The 26,777-nt window shown below is 38.7% G+C and overlaps 1 protein-coding gene across 12 annotated transcripts in view; it reads left to right on the top strand.

Annotated features, from left to right (window-relative positions):
* Positions 1-26,777, top strand: part of RAPGEF2 (Rap guanine nucleotide exchange factor 2) — a 160,656-nt gene that overhangs the window by 80,247 nt on the left and 53,632 nt on the right. For 6 of the 12 annotated variants that reach the window (XR_014552132.1, XR_014552133.1, XM_083630979.1 and 3 more), the window contains exons 5-7: positions 1,412-1,487; positions 3,385-3,552; positions 6,205-6,222. Coding sequence is in view for 8 of the 12 variants with exons in the window: in XM_083630979.1 (XP_083487105.1) it covers positions 1,412-1,487; positions 3,385-3,552; positions 6,205-6,222 (262 nt within the window). In the remaining 4 variants the exon portion in view is untranslated. Of the gene's footprint in view, positions 1-1,411; positions 1,488-3,384; positions 3,553-6,204; positions 6,223-18,079; positions 18,222-18,609; positions 19,109-26,777 lie in introns of those variants that run through there. The other 6 variants (XR_014552130.1, XR_014552131.1, XM_083630985.1 and 3 more) reach the window with 3 other exon arrangements.

Below are 26,777 nucleotides of genomic sequence, written 5' to 3'. Positions count from 1 at the left end.
GCCTCTTCACTTGCCTTCCCTGCCCCCAAATCATGACATAGCCTTCAGCTGATTCCAGCGCCAGCTGGAGCAATGGTGGCAGGGAGAAGAGTTCAAGGAAGAAAGAAAAGGGAAAGGAAGTTCTCTTCCTCTGAGGAGAAACCACCACAGGAAGTGTTGAAGGAAATTTGGAAGGAAGCTAAAATGTTAATATTCGCCATGAATGTTAATAAAAAAAAATAGTACAGCAAACAGGGAATAGAAATGAAAGGGATAAGGAAGGAAAGGTGTTGTAGGAGGAAGAAGTGAATATAAAAAACCAGAGAGGAGGGATGAAAGACGCTATTAGCAGTTGGAGGAGAGTAAGGTTCAAGTTGAATGTAAAAGGTGAATGGGAGAAGAAATTACAGGAGATGGGAGGCATGTGGGGGTAGGAAGGGAAAAAGAAAAAAGAGAAAGCCACCTTCCTTAGATCAGCAAATTCTGCTTAAAATGGGGACACTGATTCGCAATACCTCCATAGCAAATTTCTGTACTTAGCTTGAGGAAAGTTAATCAATGGAACTGCTCACTGCAAGGAAAACACAGTGGTGAAGAATTTACACGTTTCCAAAGATGGATGACATATTAGTAGAAAGTGATGTCCATTATTGCCAGTTGATTGTCAAACTTGCCCACTATTTTGTAACTGCTTCTGCACCACCATTTTGTCACTGGCTGACCTTTGTAATTTTCAGCCATCTGAAGTGGGCCCTGGGGCTACAAGGTCTGAGAACTCCTGCTCTGGAGCTGAAAGACCTGAAATTCCACATATATGAGGCACAGATGGATTCAGGTTGAGAGGAAAAGGGAGTGACAAAGATTACGAACATTTTTCCCCAGTAACCAGAAACTGCCTTTCTACTACAGTGATTGCTGTGTAATATAGTCCTCGTAATGCTAGCATAACGTCATTGTGATGCTGAGCAAGTATAGCAGTTTCTAATTATTGACATTTCAGCTATATAAAGACAGGTTCTTAGTGGTTTAACAGATTTTTACAAGTGACTTGCATTTTATCAGAACAAGCAAAATTTGTGCAGAGGTGAGAATAAACGTTTTGAGTTTTTCTATTTTAAGAGTGGTCCTAATGTCTTACATTTTACATTTGGATCCATGTGCCTTAGTATTCAACAATATAGTATTGGAGAAAGTAATGGGACAAATTTCTACTATGAAACGTGTGCCAAAAATACAAAATGAAGAATCCCATAAATTTTAAGCAGCCTTTAAGTCTAATTTGTATTGCCAATACACCCCCACCCCTGATATTGCCTCAGAAGAAGACGAAAATTGATTGAAAATGTGGTTTTGTCATGTGCGTAGCATTAAATTTTAAAACTGTAGCTTTATAGACTTGGTTTTGCTCAAAGTATTTTCTGTCCTCTTTCAGTTTTGGCAAACGTTCTGCAGGAAGCTTCAGACGTGGCTGTGAATGCATTGTTCTAGAGCCATCTGAAATGATTGTGGTAAGCATAACTAGATGAATGTCCATGTTAAGGAAATGTACAATTATGTATTTGAGAAGTGTATCATTTGCCATCTTTAAAACGAGTTAGTTGCTTGGGTTTTAAAATAGGTTAATTTAAGGAAGACCATGGAAAGAAAGTTCTATGTCCCTTCCCCGCAGTCTATGATTCTAGAACTCCTGTCTCCTGCATCCACCTGCAACCCTTGAAAAACTTGTCTAGAAAGGGTGTTTGTGTTTATATAGAACGGTGCTGGAGAGCTCTCTGGATCCCATCCCATGTTGCTCAGGAGGAGCCCACACCCCCAGTTGTCTGAACAAGTTTCTTTAGGCACAAGTGGCTGCAGAGGGAATGAGGGTATGGGAAACTTTCTTCCCATGAACTTTCTTAAGTTAACTTGCCTTAGAGTCCAAGTCATTATGTGTACAATAGGTATGCATACAGGATAACTATATTTTATCTGTTATACAGATTAAAATTCAGTGTTGAATAAGGAATCCTAGTTTTGTAGGAATTTTTAAAGATTTCTTTAAGATAGCTGGATTTAGCAACACACCTGGAGATACTGTCAGAATATCTATTTTAGTGGGCAGTAGAGTGAATAAATTCATTTTTGTGCAAAGAAACTTTCTTACATAGGCCTTCTTAGCACACAATTAATATATCTACTAGCAGATTCATAAAGTGACCTTTTAGGAAGCTCTACAACCTACTTTTCAGGTTGGTCTGGTCTGACCAATTTCCTTCAAGACCTCCCGTTTTCTCCCCCCCCCCCCCCCACATTTCAGGCATTGCAAAATCCATTACATAATTGTTTTGCATCTTATTGTTTTTGGTGGTTTTTTTTGCTTTTGTTTTGTAAAGGGAAATGTTTTGGGTTGGACTAGATGACCCTCATGGCACCTTCCAACGCTACAAATTCTAAGTAAAAATTCTTGTCACTACGTATAGGGAACATTTACATTTTTAAATACTTCCTTTTGGTGACTGATTTCCGCTCACCCTGCTATAATTGGATTAATCGCCATATGAAACAAGGGCATTACCCCTCTTCCGTATTTCAAGCAGTGGGTGTAGAGCTGCACAATACAGTATTGCAGCTAATACTACCTCACACAATACTTGCAGTAGCATTCAGAACTGGCATGAAGTTCTTTATAAAATAGTTGTTGCATGCTTTGTCATAGCTCAGAGCCTTATCAAATACAGTGTTACCTTAGCAGCTGAGCATCCAGATTTCTACCCTCTCCAAAGTAGAAATGGCTGTGTGCAAGATGCAAAATACAATACTTGTTGTAGGTGTGTATCAGAAGATTTTTTTGTGGGGGTTGACATTATTATAGTATACCCTTGTGCAGTTTTCCTTCAAGTCTTTCTTTTTTCTTTTAAAAATTTTGCTTGCTTTAGAGGAAATAGGATGCTGTGTTTTAGAAGAGCTGGCTCCCACAGGATGGGAGGGGTAGCTCCCCAATGGCTTATTGAGATCAGCCGGAAAGCTTCAAGTTTGCTTCCTTTAGAAATATTCTTTTTTTCTCCCCAGTAAGAAACTAGCCTTCTGTGTGAGAGAGAAAAAAACAGACGCTTCTAAATACATAGGTGTGCACACGCACAGTAGGTCAGTTGTAGAATATATGAATGTCAGCTGAGTAATTGTCTTAAGAATTATGCCTGTTCATTCTCACTATGTAGGAATAGCTTCTACTGTGGAAAATGCAGAAATTTTTATAACTACTTACTGCTGATTTCTGTGAGAGTACCATTTCGTGTGTTCTATCTCAAACTGAAATGAATGCCCGTGCTTTCTAATTGTAGCAGAGAAGAGGCCATCCATAACCTTATTTATTTTTATCATATTACAAAATGTAATTTTTTGCTATTAAATATGCCTTTTTATCAGGTGGATTATATGGATGAAAATGAAGAATATTTCCAGCGACAAGCATCTCATAGACAATCTCGACGGAGATTTAGGAAAATCAATCAAAAAGGAGAAAGACAAACAATTATTGACACTGTGGATGCTTATCCTGTAGGGAAACCACCGTTACCTAGAGGTTATCACACGGTAAGCCATCCAAATTATTTTGATAGTGTAGCAAATTTGAATATTAGCAGTTGCCAAATGCTCATTCTTATTTTGTGAAAGATTCACATGGCCACAATTTGCCTTTCTTAAAATTTCATGTGCAGGAGATTCTTTAGCAGCTATAAAGAAGAAACTGAACTTGTAGTTAAGAGTCGTTGGAATAGTTTAGAAATACTGCTTTTGGAGCAGATCAGCTTCAAAATGCCAGCTTAAAACACTTTATTCAAATTTGATCTCTGTAATAGATAATTCTGCTGACTTTATTTAGTTTAAAAGACATCAATAAACCAATCACTGAAACATTAAGTTCTGTGAATAGCCACTTCTTCTTGAAGCACTATCATCTATTTAGGCCATTATTTTGCTTTATCTCTTCTCAGCATGAGAAGTAGACCAGAGCGGGTTGTTTATACTGATGTGACTAATATCAAATTGTTCTAACAAATCTACACCATGCCTTTATCATCTGAGAGAGCATTATGTCTATATTGCTTTAGCCTTCAAATTATAATTATTCTGCATTCTCAGACTGATGGAGAAAAGTCTTCACAGTTCATCACTGTAGCGTAGAATTACAAAATTGCGAACACTGATGTTCAGAATGGAAGAAACCCATATTTGTGTTCTATGTGCCTAAGTGCTTAAGATGGGTGTTATATTAAAACATATATTATTATCATCATCATCATCAAGTATTGTTTCTTACTAATTCACAGTATCAGCTACACATTGCTGGAACTAATTTGGCACCAATGCTATTCATATTAGCACTTTCCATTATGCAAACAGTATTCTAGTACATAATTGTATGGGGAATTACGACATTTACACATACCTATAAAATTATAAATATCTTGGGACTAGAATGTCCTCCTTGGGACTGCATCCTTCTGCATGAAGATGCCTATCAGTCATCATCTGAAGCCCTGTTCTGTTCTGCCACCAAGGGTAATGGTAGTGTGAGATTGGGCCTTTCCTTATCTGTGTAGCTTTCTCCTGATAGAGGCTTGACTGGCCGCATCATAAATGGTTTTTATGTGGCAGTCAATACATTTTTATTTCATCAGGTTTTTAATGAGTTTCAACTCATAAGTTATATTTGTTTCTTACTTTGTTTTTATTGTAGTTTTGTTGCTTTCACTTTTTTCTAATATTAAGAATTTGTTTTGTTAATCTGAATTGCCTTGAGGAGCAGTGCCACCATATTTCTATAAATAATAATACTCAGTATTGTTGTGTGGCAACAAAAAACCCTCACAATCACGTATATTGATGCTGTGTTGCATATTTAACAAGTATTTTAATAGTTCTTTTCTCAAAGCTCCAGAGAGGTATACAATCAAATAAAACAAACATTTAAAACTACTACAAGCACCTCAAAAAATATAGTTTCACTTGAAGACTTGACAAACCAGAAACATTTCACAATGTTATGAAAAGGGAACCAGCATCTCCCTATATATCGCTAGTTCACATGATTTATCTTCACATAATTGTATTCCAGAGCTGATATGGAATACAGTTCTTCATGCAGGGAATAAAAGTTTCCCAAAATGACTATGTGAGCTATTCTTTAGTGTTTGTGATTAACTCTGTAGGAACTCAGAGTTCCTCACAATATAAAGCCTCAGGAGTACATAGCCATTGATACTTCATGTGCTCTCTCGGATTTTAAAGTATTAAGGATTTCCCACTGTTTCCTTTCCTAAAAATTAGGAGTTAATTAAAATTAAATTAATTAAATTAGGAATTTAATTAAGAATTAAAAAAATTATTGTCAATTTCCATCTACAATTCCACCTGCAACTGTTAGCACCTAAAGGTTTAACTATGTCTCTTGTTAATTCTCCAAGTTTTTTCTTAGATGTCTTGTGAGATTCTTCAATACTTAGGTGTTTTGCTTGTATGACAGAAGGCTTGATTTTTCAGGTTTTGATATAACCCCAGCTTTCATTGTAATTTTATTATGAACAATTTACTGAAATCTAATAAGTTGATTTGTGGTGTACTAATATGGCATACTTCTTGATCAGTTTTATGAATGACTAAAAGGAAAATGTTAATTTATGATCATATGTTCCCATTACTCAAAGTTAATCAGTTTGTTTGTGGGAAGACGTGCCTCTCCAAACACATGGTAAGAACATGCAAAGAACCTCATTTTAGATATGGTTTTCTCATATGTACCCACAGAGAGTTTAGAGATGCAAGTCTTCCCTTTTGTGCTATACATATCAAGGCAGGAAAACATGGCTGCCAAATAAAATATGAATTTCTTTACAGTGTTATAGTTTCTTTTAGGGTTATAATATGTAGATATACTGATTGAGATAGTATGTGATCAGCTGACTGTGTTTCAAAGACTAGTGTACATAATGACAGAGAAGTGAATATATGTTGTTTTAAAAGAAAGTGCTTGACAAATACTAGCAATGCTGCTATTATACTGTTGTATGTTAAGTGGCCATATGGGTCAGGGAGAGTATCTACACCAAACTCATAAGTCCATTTAAGAACCTTCCTTACATAATAGCATTAGTTTCATAATAGTACTATATGTTTTGAGCATCTCTGATAATGTTCATCTTTTCCTTTCCTCCTATATGGCATTCATTTCATTTTGGCTCACAGGAATGCACTAAACAGCAGGTATTGTAACTTATGTGTATGGTCCTCTAACCCTTTACACCCCCCCCCCCACTTTGGAGTGTAACTAATGTCTTAATACTAGTTTGCTGTTGCTAAATTTGTTCTGCATCCATTCTGTTACACTATATGATACACAGTTTACCTTCAGTTAAAATCACACAAACTGAATGTAGATAGAGCCTAGTGACATCACCATTACTTGCATTTCAGTTTTTACCTTAAAAAAATAATAAGTCGTTTCCTGTGGTGGTGTATTTTGTTGTTAGAATTCGTCATGTGGTATCAATATATGACATACAAAAATGATAAAGTACTCACATTGAACAGAACATTCTCCATTTATGTCCTCATTTAATATCCATTACCCAACCATTGTCTCTGTCTTACTCTTTAGCTGTTGCATTTTGAAGCAGAAGTTTCTAGATAATGGCTCTGATACAAGCTGAATATTTGTAGGTCGTACTGTTATAAAACAGATTATTTTGATTCTGCTCTATATTAGTTGCACCTAAAGATACTATAGAAACCACACGTTCCTAAAATACAGAAGGTGTTGAAACAGAAAGTGGAATGGAAGCTGGAGGGGAGGGACTTACGGAATTACTTTAATTATTTGTGGCAGTATTTTCACTTGTTTAAAATTTAAACAGTGTGATATTTTGTTATGAACTAGCTAGTAAGAGTTAATTTTATGTCACAGAATTATGATTTTTAGACTATTGTAAGCAAGCAGTGAAAAACATGCATAAAACATATAATTATTATGGTTATATTATCCTTCCAGTGCTTTATCTTGCATACAAATTTAAGGTGGTAATAGCATAATCACTATAGCATAACTGTTTTCATTTTAAATTGCAATCATGGTGTGTTTTGTGTGAAATAATGACTGTAGTGGCCTCTGAGAATGCCAAATACACAACATAAGAAGGCATCTTACTGGAACGCTGGTTGATAAAAGGATACTGAATGTAATATGTCTCTGTGTGTAATATATGTAGATGCTTTGATGTTTTCAACTCAACATAAATAGAAAAGCTGTCCCTGGCAGGAGAGCACAAGGTTCACTTTGGAGCTTCCTCAGCCCCACTCTTCTCTGCCTCATTTCTCCTTTCATGAATGTTGACACTTTTATTACGTGAATTTTTACTGTTTACGAACCTTCTATACTACCACAGCAGTTGTCAATCACTATTTTAACCCCATTTGCACACGTGGCAGTGAATCCAACACAGTTATGTAAGCATTAGGGGTATGCATTGACTGCAACAGGGGTGGAAATCTTCCCTAACCCTCACAGGCCATATTTCACAGTTGTCAATGGTGTCAGGTGACCTTGCACCTTCAAAGAGGGTTGCTACAGGAGCAAGAAATGATTTGTATTAAAACCACTGCTAAAATGGAGTTGTCCCCCGCCCCCATTCATTTTCGCAGATGTTTCAGTGCAAACCACTTTCTGCTCCTGGGTCAAGATGTGCTTCCACCATTCATCCAGCTGATGGTTGGTAGAAGCATGCCATGCTCCAGCTAAATAACAAGAGCTCACTTTAAGCTCCTAGTTGTTCCTTTGATACCATGTCAGTGTCTGCATGGTTTGTCAGTAACAGCCTTGTGGGTCAAATAGGGGCCACAATATTTTTAAACTAACCCAGCTCCAAATTTTGGGTCATAGAATCATATAATTGTAGAGTTGGAAGGAATCCCCAGGGCCATCTAGTGCAGCCCCCTGCAATGCAGGAATCTCACTAGATTATACACGACAGGTGGCTATCCAATCTCTGCTTAAAAACATCCAAGGGAGAGCCCACCACTTGTGGTGGGAGTCTGTTTCACCGTGGAACAGCTCTTACTGTCAGAAAGTTCTTCCTGATGTTTAGTTAGAATCTCCTTTCTTATAACTTGAATCTGTTGGTTCAGGTCCTAGCCTCTGGAGCAGGAAAAAATAAACTTGCTTATTGCTGACAGCCCTTTAGATGTTTGAAGATGGCTCTCATGTCTCCTCTCAGTCCCCTCTTTACCAGGCAAAACATACCCAACTCCCTCAACTGTTCCTCGTAGGGCTTGGTTTGTATTTGTAATAGATATGTGTAAGGTGAATTTTTTTTTACTAGTAAGATAGATAATGCATCAGAGACCACTGTATCTTTTTATGTACTGTTCAGGAAAGGTGAAGATCAAAATATAAGCTTGACTTCACACCATTAATACAATTCTGTAAATAAAAAAATATTAAAAGTAGTAGTTAAATACTGTGTTACAGTCGTACCTTAGTTGTCGAATGGAATTCGTTCGACTTCTGAAAATGTTCAACAACCAAGGCGCAGTTTCCGATTGGCTTCAGGAGCTTCCTGCACTCAATTGGAAGCTGTAGAAGCTGCGCCAGTCGTTCGGCTTCCAAAGAACGTTCGCAAACTGGAACACTCACTTCCGGGTTTGTGGCGTTCAGGAGCCAAAACATTTGAGTTGCAAGGCATTTGGGATCCAAGGTACGACTGTACTATGTTTGCAATCTATAGCTGTATATCTAAAATTAGTGGTTTAATACTTAATAGTAGCTTAACACTATTAATTTCATTGGTTTGTCATAGGCTGCTCTTTTTAATACTTTCAGTTGTAATATTTCATGCTAACATCTGAAATCCTATAGAGATTAGCAGCATCTGAGGGTAGAAGTCAAAAGTAGTTTTTGTACTAGACAAAATAACCAGGTACTAAGTATTCCTAAAGTATAATGATTTAAGAACATTTAGGCTTTGAATTTTTTGATGTATGTCAGGATAGATGGATTTATTAGCTGTCGTGGCATATTTAACTTTGTTTTGCTTATGTATATCCTAAATTTATATTTTCACAAGGTGCTTGAGTGACTATTCTTAACTCATAGCCAATACTGCTTTTTTTTTTTGTCATATCAATGTGGCAAATGTATGGATAACAACCTGAGATACTGTTACAGTTTCTGATGCCATTGTGTTTGTGTGTGTGCGTGCACACGCACACACAGTTGAAAGAAGTGCACAGCAGTTCAAGGTACTGTGTGGTCTCTTTACCCAAGTTTCAGCTTCTGTCTGAGGATACCTTTCTGTCTCTATACATTACATCATCTTTGCTGCAAACGTGTGTGTCCACTGGGATTTGCTCTTCTTCCATTCCCCTTGGAAGAAGAGCTTGTATTGATGCCATAATTGGACCCATCTTTTGGTTGCTTTGGAAATTCACTGTAATAAGGGTGTTGTGTATCAAGCCATGCTGCATTTTAGGCAATTTAGGTGTCAGTAATATGCCTGCCAGTCTGGGTCCTGTTTCCAATTTGTGAAAATTGACAGTGCTGGGTTGCCTGCCCTGTAAGCTTATAAATCAGTTAAGAGAGTTACTGAGATATTCTTCAATAAGCAGTTTTTGTATCAGGTGGCATTTTTTCTGAATTACTGAAATGTGGAGTTGTGTCACATTAAATGCTAGTGTTAAATGTATGCTTATTTGTTAAGAGAAGATAGGGCAACCTTCCTTGAGAGAAATCCATTTAATAATAGAAAATTGAAACCTGTATATAAATTCAGTAGAAAATTGAATGACAGACGATTGTTAAAAACTTGGAAAAATATTGAATACTAAAACTTTTCTTCACCACTGGTTTGCTACTAACTTTGCAATATTTGAATATTGTATATACATTATGCTTGGGCATCTTGCATCCTTTTGTAGTTCTAGAGAAGGAATACAGATCTTGGTATTTGTTTCATGTTGATGAATAAAAATATAATCTATAGTATTCAGTCAAATTCATGCATCAAAATTTGTTGTTGAGCTGCCATTTTTAATGAGTGGGGGCACTAGTCTGCTATGACTTGTGCAGAGGTAACCAGTCAGTATGCATTAAATACATTTAATCTGATCACACTTAGAAATAGGGACCTAGAGATGAAATGTCTGTCAATATATGCAACTCCTGACTCTCAGCTCATTCCTGGGAATTAAAGTGCTGGTTTCAACCTGACAAGCCCTAACTGGCTTAGGGCAGGTTTCCTGGAAGATTGCCTCCTGCATAGCCTACTCAAACCTTAAGCCTTGCTCTGGTTGCATGACATCTGATCAGTGGCGTATGTCTACCAGGGAAAGGGCTTTCTTGGCCATGGTACTGTAGCTATGAAATTTAAGTATTTTCCTGTCTTTTTGGATTCTTTTCCTAAAAAGTATAATGGGGGGGTATCCATGTCATACAAGCTTCCCCGTCTCTGTGGCCTGAACTTTTGGGCTGTATGGGAGCTGCAGGGGGAAAGGGAGGAGAGGAAGGGTAAGTCTTGTCTCACCAGTGGAAGCCTGGTCCACTAGTGGGTGGCCACTATTGGATGTCATTCTCTATTTATAAATGTTTTGTTTGTAAGATACCCAATGAATATTTATTAAGGGTGACTAAGTAATCAATCAGTCAGTCAGTCAGTCAGTCAATCAATCAATCCCTGACTGTTCAAACTCCAAGTATCCATAAGCTTATGATTGTTATAAAAACAACAGCAAAACTCATTATTCTGATTAAAGCTGTGGAGTGCTTACTTTAGACTGATCACATCAGTGTCGATGGCTATGATTCTAAGGAGACTTGACTTAAACATGTCTGAAATAAGTAGCTGCACATACTTAACTGGGACCATAGTTTTGCCACCGCAGAACCCAAGTCCAAGTAGCTGGCCAGTCCTCAAAGCAGCATGTCTGAGAACTGAGGGAGCTTCAGCACTGAAAATGAGGGATGTTATGAGTAACTGTTGGAGCCTGACTTTGATTGAAATCCAGGGAGTTTGGAAGACAAGGCTAAATGGAACATAAACCTTCAGATACCTTGACTGAACTCTTGCACCATCGGCTACTCTCTTGTCACTCCCAGGTCCCCAAGCATACTCCCTTTCCTTCGTCCTGTGGTGTCCTAATAGAGTAAGGAGCAGTTACAGTGCCCACTCTGTCATTAACTGTAGCAGGAGTGGGGAACCTCAGGTCCTCTAAAACAGGAGTGCAGTGGCTGCCTTAAAGAATTTATCAAAAGCACTGTTTAAAGTAGCCCCCTCTCCTTCAAACTTTCAAAGATAGATGCTTCAAACAGCGCTTTTGGAACCCAGCACTAAGCAGGATCGCTGTTGCAAAGGGTGAGCAATCCTGCTAAGCTATGGGCTTGGGTACACAAGATTGCTACAAGCTCTCTAAACGCTCTTGTGCAGCTGAGCAGAGCCCTAAGCATGATTGCCCCTCCCCTCCACATTGGCTGTTCCAAAGGAAAAGTGATCCTGTTTGTGTGATAGTTCCTTCAGCAATCCATAAATATGAATAAACATCCATAAATATGCAAATTTAAAAATTGAGGGCCACCACCTGTACTAGCCAGGATTGCTTTAATGCTGTTGCTTTTGAAACATTTGAAATGCTCCAAGGTATAAGATTTGTAAGATATGTGAACACTTAAGCCTCCTTTTTTGAGGTATAATTAAAATAGATTTTAAAGTATTTTTGCAGCTTAAAACTTGTGTGTTTGCATATGGCAGGCTTTTCTAGTTTAGTTATTAAATCCTGCTAACAAAACAGCTGGCATTAGCTGGAATGGCGCAAACACTTCCATAGTTTTCTAATGTTTCTGTTTTAAAGTAGCTATTTAAACAGGAGTCATGGATTAAAAATATTTAATACCTTTATACAAACTGCTGCTCTTTTAAGCAGTAGGAAATGTAAATGGAATGTTTTTCTCTAAAAGCTAAGAACAGAATGTGCTATATGACTAACCAATCTGCAATTAAAGCAAGATTGGCAGGTGTCAGCAGCAAACCCAGCTAAGGCACCAATGTGTCTGTGCTCAGTGCTGGGTGTATTAAAGATCTGGATTATGGATTCATCCACAGTAACAGCTCAACAGAATGGTATTTGTACAGATGGTCTGGAACACCAGCAAATGGGTTAACCATGCAGCATATATTGCTAATAGAGGTGGTGAAGATAGAATGTTAACAGGATCTAAGCCTAAACCTAGAGAATCTAAGAAAAAATGCACTATAACATTATTTGCAAATGTAATATTTTAAGGTTAAATAGTAATACATTAACAATAATAAGTCAGGGTAATTATATTTTCCTTTTTACAAAACTCAAAATTTCAAGTGGTATGGGAATAAACTAAAGAGCCATACTCTGGCATCCACATATGATTGCCTGCCTGCCTACTGTTGGCTTTAGTAGTGGATTGGCAACCATGATTCAGATCACATAGTTCTTAATTGCTGCCATTATATCTACTGCAGCCACTCAGACCAAAGGGTAATGATGTGCTGAAACCTGCCCTTTTATTTTGCAATTTGAATAGTGTTACTACTCAATTTGAGTAGTGTTACTGTTGCTTGTTACTACTACAGCCCTGCAAAAAGATTAGTTACAAAGAAAGTTACTGAGGAGATAGTCATTCTGCTGCTATAGTTGTCCCTGGATATTTTTGTCAACGTGTTCATCTTCCAGGTTGGTTATAGTACTGGGAAGGCACTTTTTGTTCATGGTTCATCGTTCATAGGGAGAAGTAGTACCCTATTTAATCTCACTGAGATTGTGATGTATTGGTGTCATGGCTGTAGAAGTTGGCAGTACTTTATGGCAATGCAGATGAGTTATTCAGTGCACTACAGATTGGAAGGGTGGCAATAGGTATAATGGGTGGTTTTCATCACTTACTGGATGTCCTTATTAAAGTATTCACTTGATGCTATTCTGAATCTTCTACCTCCTGTTTGTGTTTGAGACCACAAAGTAAGGTGTTCATAAGTTCACTGCCATCATCACTAATGATGCCCAACCACCACCCTATTTTCATCAATGTTGGATCTTGTACTTGACACTTAGTACTTGCCTACAATGACATCAGTGTATAGTCAACCAGCAGGGGTGAGTGGCGCCGTAGTCTAAACTACCGAGTGTCTTGGGCTTGCCTATGATAAGGTTGGCCGTTTGAATCCATGCAATAGTGTGGGCTCCCATTGCTCTGTTCCAGCTCCTGCCAACCTAGCAGTTTGAAAGCATATCAGCGCGAGGAAGTAAATAGGTGCCACTGCGGTAGGAAGCTAAATGGTGTTTCTGTGTGCTCTGGTTTCTGTCACAGTGTTCCGTTGTACCAGAAGTGGTTTAGTCATGCTGGCCACATGACCCGGAAAGCTGTCTGTGGACAAACACCAGCTCCCTCTGCCTGAAAGCAGAGGTGAGCGCCGCACCCCCTGGTCAAATTCGACTGGATTTAACCGTACAAGAGTCCTTTACCTTTACCATTTTACCAACCAGCAATGGAACCCATGGAATATATAGTTGCAGTTCTGTTTTTATAACTGCCCCAGATGAAAATTTCTCACAGAATGATTGAGAAGCAAGGTTTTGGGTAGCAGAGGGGGTGTTGATATATTTTGCTGACAAATTAGACTGCTTGGATAATTGATTTAGCTAGGTTTCTAGTAGCACTTTTGTCTACTAAAAAAGAATGGCATTGCCTTAATGATATGAAATAATGAAGGTAGCCAAAGAATGTCAGGTACATGGGACTGCCAACAGTGGTGTTAAAAGGTGTTTAGTTAAATTGTAAATGAGTAGGATTCCCCCCTTTTTGGCAGTTTGTGTTACAATGATTCTTTCTAAAAGATATTGAATATTGCAATGTGTGGTGCTATTAGTTTCTGTCTGTTGTAGCAGTTGTAATGCATTGTGCTTAGAATGGTAGAATTGTAGAGTTAGAAGGGACCCCGAGGGTCATCTAGTATCCTGCAATGCAGGAAACTCAATTAAAGCATCAGTGACAGATGCTTAGATGCTGCATGGTTTTTATTTGTATTTTTATTGCTTCTTTTATTTCTTATATTGCATTTGTATTCTTACAATTTCAATTTTATGGAATGCAAACTGTAATACAATACAATACAAATGTAAATGAAAAAATAATATGAATGTTTAATGCAGACCTGCTGCGGACCACCATGCTGTGGTCTGTGGTCCACAAGCCCCAGTTTGGGAACCCCTAATTTAGACTTAATTTTAGGAAGAACTTTCTGACACCACAACCTATTTAACAATGAAAAAGGCTGCCTTGGAAGGCAGTTGACTGTTCTTTACAGATTTTTAAGCAGAGCAAGTCTGGGTAGTTACTTATCAGGGATGCTGTACTAGTAGATTTCCAGCATCAGCAAGTATCGGACTTGATTACCCTTTCAGGCACCTTCAAACTCTATGATGGAATTATGGTCACTATTTCTGAACTAATTCTTTGTCACTAATAAATAATTCCATTACTTCATACTTTACTGACATCTAAATTTGCATGACAGTGATATCATGTCATTAGATAAGAGTAAATTCTGGGAATTGAAATGCAAGTGACATGACATCTGTGTCCATAGGGATTTCATTGTTAGTAAGTTCCGATGTATTTCTAATGAAAAACATAGGTTTGATAACAGAGTAATGGGTATATAGTGAGGTTTTAAATTGTATCCTAAGGCTACCTAATTTTTCCAAGCCTGTGTTAAGTGTGTTTGTATTGGTCAGTTGCTTACTACTATTCTAGACTTGGGCCTGTTTTCACAGCTCCAGAGTACAGACATTATATACAGTAGGACAGCTTTTCACAACCTTGTGCTCTTCACATATTTTGAACTACAAATCTTATCAGCCTCAGCCAGCATGGCCAATTGGTTATGGAAGATGGGAATTTAGGACAAACAATTTGAGTGTTACCAAATGGGGGAGGTTGCTCCAGGGGTCAGCATACTTTTTCAGCCGGGGGCTGGACCACTGTCCCTCAGACCTTGTCCCTCAGACTATATTTTGAAAAAAAGAACAAATTCCTATGCCACACAAATAACCCAGAGATACATTTTAAATAAAAGCACACATTCTACTCATGTAAAAACACGCTGATTCCCGGACCATCTGCGGGCCAGATTTAGAAGGCGATTGGGCCGGATCTGCCCCCCAGGCCTTACTTTGCCTACCTATGTTCTAAGGTATAGAACTGAAACTTGGGGATGGGGGGCTCATGGAACCTTCCCATGCCATGCATAGAATATACAGAACGAACCAGGTCCAGCTGATTTTTAACATTTAAAGATTTTCCATTTATTTGTAATTTTCACTTGTTCTGCAACTAATTTTTGATCATCCTTAAGTTTTTTCCTTTTGTGGCTTGAGATAATTGACCTTGAAGGTTTTGCACATGGTGGGGGAAGGTGTGCAAGGCTAATGCTATGCATCTCTGCCATCTGTAAAATCGACAAGTTGTGACTGGGACCTCAGTGTCCCTAGCCCATACTTAGTGAGCCACTTAAGCTTGTGAAGTGAGACTGTATAGCCTTTGTGCTTAACTGCTGAGCAGCATTTCCTAATTTAAATCTAAACGTGCTTCTTTCAGTGACCTTGGTAAACATTTGTTTTCTCCACCTCTCTGTGGGCACCTTAGGGCATTTGAAAATGACTTCTGCTAGTTCCACATACCTCAGGCTGCTGCCACATGAGCCTAACACATTTTTTATTGCAGCTCAACAGTAGCCAGGTAGTCATGGAATCAAGCCTTTGCACCTGCGGAGTCTTGTCATAAGTCGGGCTATCAGAACAAAATGTGAAGAAGGAAGGAGAAAAAGAGGATAAGAAACCAGAATATGGGAACAGGAAAAAAACCCCAAACAAACAGAGAGCTTTTGTCTACAGGGCTGTGCCTTCCACTCCAGTGAGGAAGTAGTAAGAGCTTAGTGAGTCAGACGACTTGCTGCAGCTTGCCAGAAGAAAGCCCAGCAGCTGTGTGAGAGCTCTTCTAGATAGGTTTTGTGTTGCTCTGGAATTAGTATATCTGAGCTGTCTTCTTTTGACAGCCATAGCACATGGTGGGAGAAGCAATTGCCACACTTCTTCACATCCCACTTCTGCTTTTCCTAGTAGGTATCACTGCAGAAGGAAGCTCAAGCCTTACCCACTATAAACTACTGCCTGTGGCACTTGTTAGCCACATTACCACCAGTGTTATGTGTCCACTAAAATCTAGAGACAGAAGTGTTCTGGACATGGCAGCAAGAGGAAAAGATGCAATAAGAAAACCAGTGTTGGGGAGGGTGCTTCCTAGATATTAAGAACCAAAGAGTCCAGAGTAGGGCGTTTCCTCATTTGCTTTCTTTTATATGTTTAAAGGGAAAAGATTTGCAGTCGGAATAAACAGTGATGGTGGGAGGGTGACAAACGTATCCACGTTTGTTCTTTGGCTACAGCTAAAAATAAATTTGAAGACCACTGCTTCAAATGAGTGCTATCAGCTCCCACAATACTGTAAAATGCTTTCAAAAATACTCTTGCACGTGTGAACACACATGCATAAAGGCAGTTCTTCCATAGTCAAACCCTGCAGAAAAACCTACGGTCCCATATTAGTCTTATTCTAGATTTCCATTCTAAGGAAACATGTTTTAATGTGTGTTTTAAAAAGAATACAGGACAGATTATTATGGTATACACAAGCCTAAAAATGAATGATCCAAAACGTTAAAATATGGTTTAGTGGTGGTGCTTGTTTTTATTTTTTAAAGAATTCTATGGCTTTATAAAAATAGACTTTTAGAGAATCACCTTTTGGTCTGCCAAGTGAGCTTTGACCTGCAGTCAGTACAGGAAAGCATTACTGTATGACAGATTAAATTAACCAACTGAGAATGCATGTGTCTGGTAGAAACAGCTGCAGCCTCTGTCTCTGGCACTTTTCTATATTGTTCATAAATATATGTTTAAAGTTCTTGTCGTCTGTTCGATTTTTGTTACTGTAGTAGCAGAAATGAGCATTCTTTCCCTGCCTTTCTCTCCCAAGTTGTGTGTGCACATGGGCTTGAATACCAGGAATGCATTGTAAGTGTAAAAAGGTCAGATTTTCATGATAAAAAATTGATGGCAAAAAGTCTTTCTTATTTTTCTCACTGATGACTTGCATAAAAACATCGTGGAAGTGTGTTGCTTGTAATGTAGCAGGGCTTTGTGCTTTTTTTGGCTGGAGTATGCCCTTCAGCTTAGTTCATGTGCCATAATGCTGTGGTGACAGAGCTAGTTTTACATGGGAGTGGCTAGGTTAATTTCTCCATTTTAAAAATGAAATACTACCTTCAAGAGACATGTTGGATCTGTACAAATTTAGAGCCTGCCTGCCTATTCCAGTGCTATATTCTGTGAACTGTACACCTCTTTTAATGGAAACTACATGTTTGACCTGTGTGGCAAACTGCAGACTTTATTTAAACAAATTTTAGCGGAGGATTGTGAAAATTCACAGCTATGCACCTTTCAGTTACCTAAGCCTGAACAGTATCATACCTGTGTGCCCATGAAAGCTTGTCAAGTATGCCATTATTAAGCAGTTGATAGAGATATTTACAGCTTTGCCGCAACATTATTTTTGGGTGGGGGAGGGTGGGGGAGGAGGTGGCAGCAAACACCATTGCTTTATATTCACCTTGGTGAAAAATAATATTTAGTTCGGAGCCTGTTCAAGTAAGTCTTTCTCCTTATTCCCACCCTGCCTTCAGTGGTATTCACTGGAGCCAGCAATCAATGGATTCCTTCCCCTTTGGGATTTGCTTGACCTACAGAAGCTGACATAATACAGGCAAGCGCTTGTTACTCTATCTGAATTGTCCATCTGTACCTTAATGAGTGAAATAGTTAAGCAGCCGAGGGGGCAAGCCGCAAGGAGTGTGTCTTCCATTTGAGTTGAATATTTCGATGTATAGGGGGAGAGGGAGGGAGGCAGAGAGAGAGATCCACTTACATCATTAGAACTGCATTGAGTGTGCCTGTGTGCAGGTTAAGAGACAGACTACAGTGTCTTTGCTTTCTGCAGGAAGCAGCAATGCCGTTTGTATCCTAAGAGGAATTTTTTATTTAGAAAAGGAAGCGTTCTTTCTACCCAGGAAATGGCTTTCCTTGTGCGTTGCTATGCCAACTGCCTGCAGCCATGGTCTTCCAAAGTAAGCACAATAACGTAATTATATTGGCGTATTACATTCAGACTCATGATTCTCTAGGTTTTTCTCTGTGTATGTGCCTTTGGTGTTTTTGGTTTGTTTGGTTTTTTTTTTTTGTTTTTTTCCCTTAGTGACTCTCTTGATGGTAGGCATGGTTTCCTTGAATGTGAGGGACAGGCATCATTAAATTAAATGTCCGTCAATGTCATGCCGCTTGGATTAATTGTGTGAACTTGGTTAGTTGAGTGGAACAGAGATCACTGGTCACCCTGTCAGCATCATTAGCAGTCAGAGGGGAGGTCCCTATTCACATGCTCTGCCCTGATTTTTTATTTTTTTTAATGGGGGTGAGGGGCTCTTTATTACTGTGATTGCAAATTAAACAGGAGTATTAACAATGCTTGGCTGAATGCAGGAAGCTGGTTCCCGCACCCTTACTAATATAATACTGTATTAAGCTTTTTTGAGGGAGTCTGTGTGCAGTCAGCCATTTTAGTTTTTCTCCCCCCCCCCCCTTTTTCCTCCCTTTCGCTCTCAGGGAATGCTCTCGTTCTTGTAGAAGAATGCTGGATATGTATGGTGTTGCCAGGCACTTTACATCCTTGCACGCTTAAGACTTCGAGTGTTATAAAAATGGAGACAATTGCTGCTGTTTGGATTGCTTTTCTGCACTACAAGTGTGAGAGATTTTGTGAACGGCACTTTGAGCTCTTGGCTTGGTTTTTCCCTTGGTTTTTGTTTGTTTAGTTTAATGCAGTAGAGGATGATTTGCTATCCATGAGAAATTGGTACATGATGTGTAAATTCAGTTCAGCATATGTTTGTTCATTATGAAACCTCTTGCAATCCCAGCTAACCATGGAGTTATGGGCCAGCAGGAGAAACATTCAGTAAGTATAGCAAATTCTGCTTATTTTGGGAACAGGCTTTCGTTAAATTTCATTTTAAATTGTAACTGCCTGTATACATGCTCATTTTGCTTTGATTGTGGATATAATGGGGCTGTTAAATTGTAGTAGAAAAACAGATGCCTGCCGTGGTGTCAGTTGTGATTTAATACTTTGGTATTTCATGTTTTAAAATATGGAAGTTGCTTGCTTCTAAATAGAGAACTTTGAAATATTATACTTTATATAGAGTATGTTTCAGCTAACTTCTGACTTGAAAAGAAATACAAAGTTAAGATTTCTTAAAGGCGTATAGTGATGTCGAATACTTCTGTAACCAATATTATCCTGTATTTGCATGAAAGGTCTGTGTCATTTTGGTTTGGCATACCATGACCAACTTAAAAAGCAGTAATGTTTAACAAAAATGGGAACAATTTAAAAGGAGCAAGCAATAAATGCTAGCCCTTTTAATTAATCCCAAGGGCCAACTACACCTCTGTCATGCTGTAATCCCATAGGAAGGTACTGTTCCTTGTTTGTGAAAATAGCATTCATAGGCAAAATAGAAAATCTTTAGAAGTGTGGGCCTTGAACGCCAAAGATTTCAGGCCACGATCTAGACAGCTGTTAGGTGTACCCAGCTGGGCATCTGTCTTTTTTGTTTTTTATTTGAATGGCAGATTCCCCCCCTTCCCTGCCCCACCCCCAATGCCGCATTGATCAAACTGCTTGGAAATTCCCCTGAATTTCTAAAGCAGTTTGCCATGATGTGCAGGAGGCTGCTGCTTGAGAAATAGAGGTCAAAAACCCCTTTGGGTGGTGCCAGTCTTCTTGCATGGCTGTCTGAATTGTGGCCTAGATTTGTTTTTTAAGTCTTACAAAACCATTAAAAAATATAAAACTGTATACTAACTCCTCAGGCATTACTATTACATAAATCTTTATGGTTTACCAGTGAATTCTGTTTAAATTTTTGTTGTTGAGAAGTGTGCAAGTGTGGATTTTGCAAATTATTATTATTATTATTATTATTATTATTATACACTCTGTCATCCCAGGGTGGGTTGCAACAATTAAAACACAGTGTTAAAAAGAGCTTAAAACAACTTGCAATCACAAAAATAAGGCGGGCCCTAAAATATACATCTCAGGCCCGGGTACCAAGGTGTGCAGACATGCTTCACTCTTCAAACTACTTGTTTTTTCTTAATCCTCATGAAGTCACACTGGGACTTATATGAAGCAAGAAGTTTTTGACACATGTGAGAATGTGCAGAAGTGTGCATGAAAGTTTCATACATGTGAGATGGAGACATACGTGACTATTAAAATTTGTGTGCGGGCATACAATATAATATTTAGGTCATGAATCAGGTGGTTGTTAACATTACAAAAGTAATTATACAGTGACTTTAGATGTGTAAAACAAACATTTAGATTATTCAAGATCTTAGGTAATCATTCTCTGCCCTGAGTTGTTGTAAGACCATTCCACCCCAAACACAGCATATTAGTGTAGGGTGAAAAACTTAATGAGTGGCATTCATTTGGTGCCCTTGCACTCACAGAAGGACTTTTAATTCAACTGATGCCTCCATTAATGGAAGAAGAGGGGAGGGGCTTTTTTTGCCAGTATCTCATGCATCCCCCAGCTTGAGGAACATTCCATAGCAAGGTAGAAAGTGGTATGGAGGTCCATAAAGGGAATTGCAAATTGGTGCAAATCACTTCACCTCCCTTTCAGTAAGCGGAGGTGCCCACTGGATCAAAAGCTTTTTCACAAGTGCATGGGCACCACTTGGATTCCACCTAATGAAATTATACAGTCCTCAGTGAACTGATGGAGGTGAGCTGGAGAAATGTCATGCTCTGGATTCTATCTATCTGTGAAGTCAAATTTCAAGAACATGGCACCCTTGTTTTGGAACTTCTTCATGAATAAGCAGTTGCTAGATTCTAACTCTATTATTTTAGAAGTGTGAAAACATTTTTTATTTAGACACATGTGTGTGATAATTGCTGCTGGTTCTGTCCAAGCAGCTGTTTAACTTCCTTTTTCTGAGCTGTATTGTTTTTAATGTGTTTAATAAACTGTTCTCTGTTTCATGGCATTATCTACTGTTGTCAGCCATCAGCTTCTTGAAAGCGGAAAGAGATTGGAAATAAATATTATAAATGGACGTTAGTAGAAGCCAGCTGAGGAGCATTGATTCCCCCTGCCCTCATGTAAATTGGTTGCTGCAGGTTCATATTTTGAGGAGAACCAATAAGTGGAGGAGAACAGCTGTGGTTTGGAATGAGATAAAGCACAAGCCTAGGTTCAGATGTAATACTAAGCCAAACCATGGTTTAGCTCCCAGGAGCATGGCACCAGCAAGACTAGGGAAGGACTGGGGCTGCATTGATTTTCTAAATATATACCAGCACAATTTCTCATTCAAACTTAGACATGGTTGAACAGGGACAGTAATGAAATGTTACCTATCTATATCTTATCTATCATCTATCTATCTATCTATCTATCTATCTATCTATCTATCTATAACTAAGTTTTAATCAGTCTCATTGAAATAAATGACCATGGGTAGGTTAGGTCCTATAAGTTCAATAAGCCTACACTGCATAAAACCTAGTTGAATACCACCAAGGTGTTTATTGTCTGAATCTATATTAATAGCCATGCAACTTATTGAACTGGAATTAGCAATACTACTATTTCTTGATTTTCTAAATGCTCTATTTCATTTTACAGAATATTTGTAAATTGCTACTCTAGGTTGAGAATTTAAACTCTGGCCTTGTCAGATTTTTGGAATCTCCATAGAGTCTGTGTCATGTATGCCCAAATACAGTCGGCTTAATTTTCCAAATTATCAAACTAGTAAACTATTCTGTAATTATTTGTATCTTCTTAACCTTATCCCAGTTGGCTAGTGGATGGTTCAGGTCCTGCAATCCTGTAAACATGTTTGCCATTGTTAGTGGCCTTTTCCCTGGTTGGTTGGTTGGTTAGTAGTAACAATCTTTAAGTTATTTAGTTGCTAAACAGTTTGTTTTTCTGAGGTGAGGGGTAAGAACTTCTTTAAGGGAAACTAGTAACATACCCTTAAATGGTCTACTAGCACTGAATTAACACATCCCCCTTCCATTATTTGTGACATACATGACACTCATTCAAATAAGAATTTTTGTCCTATAGTAGTTTGGAAGGTAATATGGATATTAAGCTGCTCTCAGGCACCCAAATAGTAGTGGCACTACTTTTGCCATGTAAAAGCAGCACGCTCATGGGCCTTTCCTGCAGGTGTTTGGATGCAAAGAGAGAGAGAGAAGCTTGGTGACACAGCTCTTTGGAGTTTTTTGTTTGTTTAGCAAATTGTTTAGCTCTGTTTTGAACAGAGGTGGAGAAACCTTTTCATTCTGAGGGCCACATTCTCATCTAGACAGACTTCATGCCAGAGGAGGGTAAAGGCAACACTGGGCAGAGCAAATTTTATCCTTGTACAGTAGGCACATGTGCTTGCACACGTGCACACACACAATCTTCCATCCAGAGAAGTAAGAGGCATTATCAGAGTTCGAGGACACATTCCTTTCAGGCAAAAATACCCAAGGAGAACATGAAGCAGGACTGTGGAGAGAGTTTGGCTCTTGGGCCATAGGTTCCTCACCCTGATTTAAAACAAACTGGCCAAGTTAAACTGTCTCAAAGCAACTTGGCAATTATGGTGCCACTTGGTTTATTCATAACGCCAACAGAAAAAGAGATGGGTGGCACCTAAGGGACAAGAAGCTTCCCTTCCCACCAAAGAGGAATCTCTGAAGACCTGGAACAATGCTGGAAGCAAAATAATATAGTATTCCCTATCATTTCAGCATGTCAGCCTCTTCAGGAGCCAGCAGATCTTATTCCACATTGCAGTTCACTTAGAATGCATTGTTTTATGCATGTTGTTCCAGGGGTGATGAGCTGAAATGCATTGGTCATAGTATGCTATAAAATAAAATCATTTTGCCTTCCGCAACCTTTTGAGGTTTCACCCTTTTTAGCCTTACGTAATGCTTCTATCGTTTATATACTAATGCTCATGCAAGTTTGCTTCAGTAAATTTGCATTAAATTGTCTTGGGAATACAAAACTAAGCTATTGTATGTTAGTGAGCTGAACTAATCTGCAATGATGTAAAATGTTGTTGGGGTTTTTAGGCATGCAAAATTGTGAACATGTGCATTTACGTGGCAGAGGGGATGGGACTCCCCCCCTCCCCCCGGAAGAACAAATATTGGAAGTTCAGACCAGCGTGAGGTAACTGCCTCAGGTGGCAGGTGATGGGAGACAGAAAGAAGCAATGCACGATGAAGGACAGAGCAATGTGTGCCTCACAGCCTTCCTGCAATTCCCTAAGTGAGTCTGTTGCCTTCAGGTGCACTGTCCTGTTGCCAGTGTTGATGTCAGTAGGACAGTGCACCTGAAGGCAACAGACTCACTTAGGGAATTACAGGAAGGCTGTTAGCCAACCCATTTACTCATCTGTCCCCCCACTACCAAAATACAATCTCACATACTTCTAATTTGTTGATTTGGCAGTGAGAAAGGTATGCTATCTCTTCCCCATGGCCACTATGCTTTTTGTCTTAGAGGTTGCAGAGTATTAGGTGGACAGAAAGCATGGAGAGAGGGACAGACCTAATTCTCCTTTCCATGTACTGCTGTTACCACTGGATCTTGGGGGTGAGGGGCAGACAGAAAGGATGTCTTTGTAGTAAGGGGGGCAGGTGGGTAGGTGGTGCACAAACTTACATGGTTTTTTTAAGCACAGATTTTAATTGAACTGGAAAAGAATATGTGGGCTTGAAGAACTATCATCTCTTTCTGAGCCCAAACATGGAGAAGTTCATTGGGATTTCTACTCTTAACATCATTCCTTATAAATGGCGGGTCTTCAGACCTCCTTATACATTGTGTTTGAACTCTGGTGTGCTTCCAAAATAGTTTGTTGTAGGTAGGGTGAGCCATCTGTTTAGGAAGTCGAAAGCTTCATTGACCCAGCTAATCACAGTGTCTTCAGTTGTGGCTAAAACTGCTAAATAAATAGATTTATGCAGCACTGATGCAACTGTGGGGTCATTCTGGGTGGCTATCGGCTCTCTGCTCTTCAGGTTAGGTTTCCACAGGATGGCTGCTTCTTTCAGATTCAGCTGCTGTTGAGTGGAGTTTCATGGGAGCCTTCTCTTAGCTTACTCATTTAGTTTACAGCCACATTAGCAAGTTCAGGGACACCTATGATCCAAACTACTTTCAACATATAATTTTATTGCAGTCGTCTGCATACATTTATGGCTAGCTCATTAAAGATGACCCAGAAGCTTTGATTAGTTCAGAGCTCAGCTGGTTTAATTCTGATGGGTACAGACAAATAATTTAATACTCCATCTACAACTACATTGAGTTGTCAATGACTCAGTTGACTGAGCTAGTCAAGAGACCTCACAATAAAACTTATGCATCTATTAACATGCAAATAAGGTTGAATAGGTGTATTGTATGTTATGGAAAGTAAGGTCACATTGATTTAGGTAAGATATTACCTCATGTCTTCATTTCTCTCGACAGGAATTTAGCTACAGATGCTGTAATACTCTTATTTGTATCAGAGAGAAGAGAAATGTAATGTGCAGGCAATCTTCAAAGATACAAAATGGTTACTGAATCAATCAACTCTTTCTGGAGACCTCTATAAAAGTTACAAAACATGGATGAAGGTTTCTATTTCTTCTGAGGAAGAAAGACATCACTTATAAGAGTAGGGTGTTACCCTAAATCTCCTCTCCATAAGAGCTGAAGGTATCACACTGAAACATGCAGGATAGGAATGCCCTCCTGTATTTTGTTATGCTTAAGTTCAGTGGATATTTTGTCTGAGAATTAACAGATGTACTGGAAATGCCAAATACCAAAGCTGAACAAGTCGTCTTGACTCTCAAAAATAGGTTTTGGAAGCCTATTTATTTAATAAAAGATCTAGCCCGAAGCTGTGACAGAGAAACCGTAACACAAATTTTGTTACTTAGCAACTTCATCTATGTACTTGCAAACTGGTCTGCATGAACCGAAGATAGGTAGCTGTGTGAGATAATAGGGGGACGTTAACACTGAATTTTTGATTCTGTAGCAGAGGCAAGAAACCTCTGGCTTGTGGGCTAGGTCTTCCCCTTTAGCCTATGAAGACACTTCAGCCAAGACACAACTACCAGCCGTGCATCTGATGTTAAATATGGCATCAGATTGTGGTGCATGTAAATACCTGGTTCATCAGAAGGCAGCCCTGTTCAGGGAAGTTTTTAGTGTTTGATGATGTATTTTTTTTACTGTTTTTTGTTGGGAGCCGCCCAGAGTGACTGGGGCAACCCAGTCAGATGGGCAGCATGTAAGTAAGTAAATATTATTATTATTATTATTATTATTATTATTATTATTATTATTATTAAGTGTTTGCATGCAACACCAATCAGCAACACAGCTTTGTGCAGAGTGCTGTGCATAGTGGTTTGCATGACTTGACAATCATCTGTGTTGGATCTTGCTGAGTGTTTTGCAAGGGGGTTCACAAGACCCAGCAATCAGTTGATCATTGGTGTCCATGCGGGCAAAAAGAGTTACCCAACATCATTGTGATAGCCCAGGACTGACTTATGGGAAGTCCCCATTCCCCATTCACCTTTGCAACTTGGTTCCTGAAGGGTGGGGGTGGGGGAAATAATTATCTGACCTTCTAGTCAGAGCTAATCTCTGCCTCCTTTCTTCACTCTAGAATTCAAACCTCATCTCTAAGCTCAGGACTGCTGATGATGATACATAGTTTGGGACACCAAACATAGCCCTTAAGAGCCTTGAACAAACTTTTTCAACACTTGAATTCAAAATCAAAATCTGAACACCATATAAGATTTGGGCTAGCAATTTGGCAGTTAAAACTTGTCATGCTGAAGAAATATAACACATCCCTATAGTGCACAAAAGTGTTGAATCGCAACCATGCGTTATATCATTGGTACTCTACTTCTGAACCCAACTTAAGATGCTATATTTATCTTAAAAAGTCTTAACTGTTTTGGGCTAAATACTTGAAGGAATATCTCTTCCCATACCAGTAAACTCATGTCTTAATTTTAGATTATCTTTGCCTGTTTAGATTTTAATTGTTGTTGATGCATTATTGTCCTTTATATTTATTGGTTGGTTTACAATTGCATCTATATATTTCTGAATTAGCTTTTATTTGCTCTTCTCTATACTATCCTGAATCTCTTGAAGGGTGGTTTTAAATAAATAGATACATGGAAATCAATGTTCTTGCCATTTTCCTTGGCAGATGATGTTTGCCAGACAGTGTTGTTCTGTTAGACATATACTAAAAAAAAACAGGCAATGCAATGCATTAATGAACAGATTTGTGTTCCTCCTACTTTTAGTACTACAAGAAAGTAGGAAACTCATTGTAGATGTAGGAAAAATATTTGGTGAGATAGTATTTCTAAACTAAAACAAATTTACCTAGTTTTTACTTAACTTCTGCCAGAATTGATAATCTTAAAAACATGCCCATATTCACAGCTCCTTTTCAAATAGCCAGTGGTAATGCTAAGGCACCATCCATCTCAAATTAGG

This window comes from Podarcis filfolensis (genome assembly GCF_964270895.1).
Source record: "Podarcis filfolensis genome assembly, chromosome: 9".
NCBI lineage: Eukaryota > Metazoa > Chordata > Lepidosauria > Squamata > Lacertidae > Podarcis > Podarcis filfolensis.
Note: the sequence above shows the minus strand (reverse complement) of the source record. Positions and strands in the feature narration are given on the sequence as shown.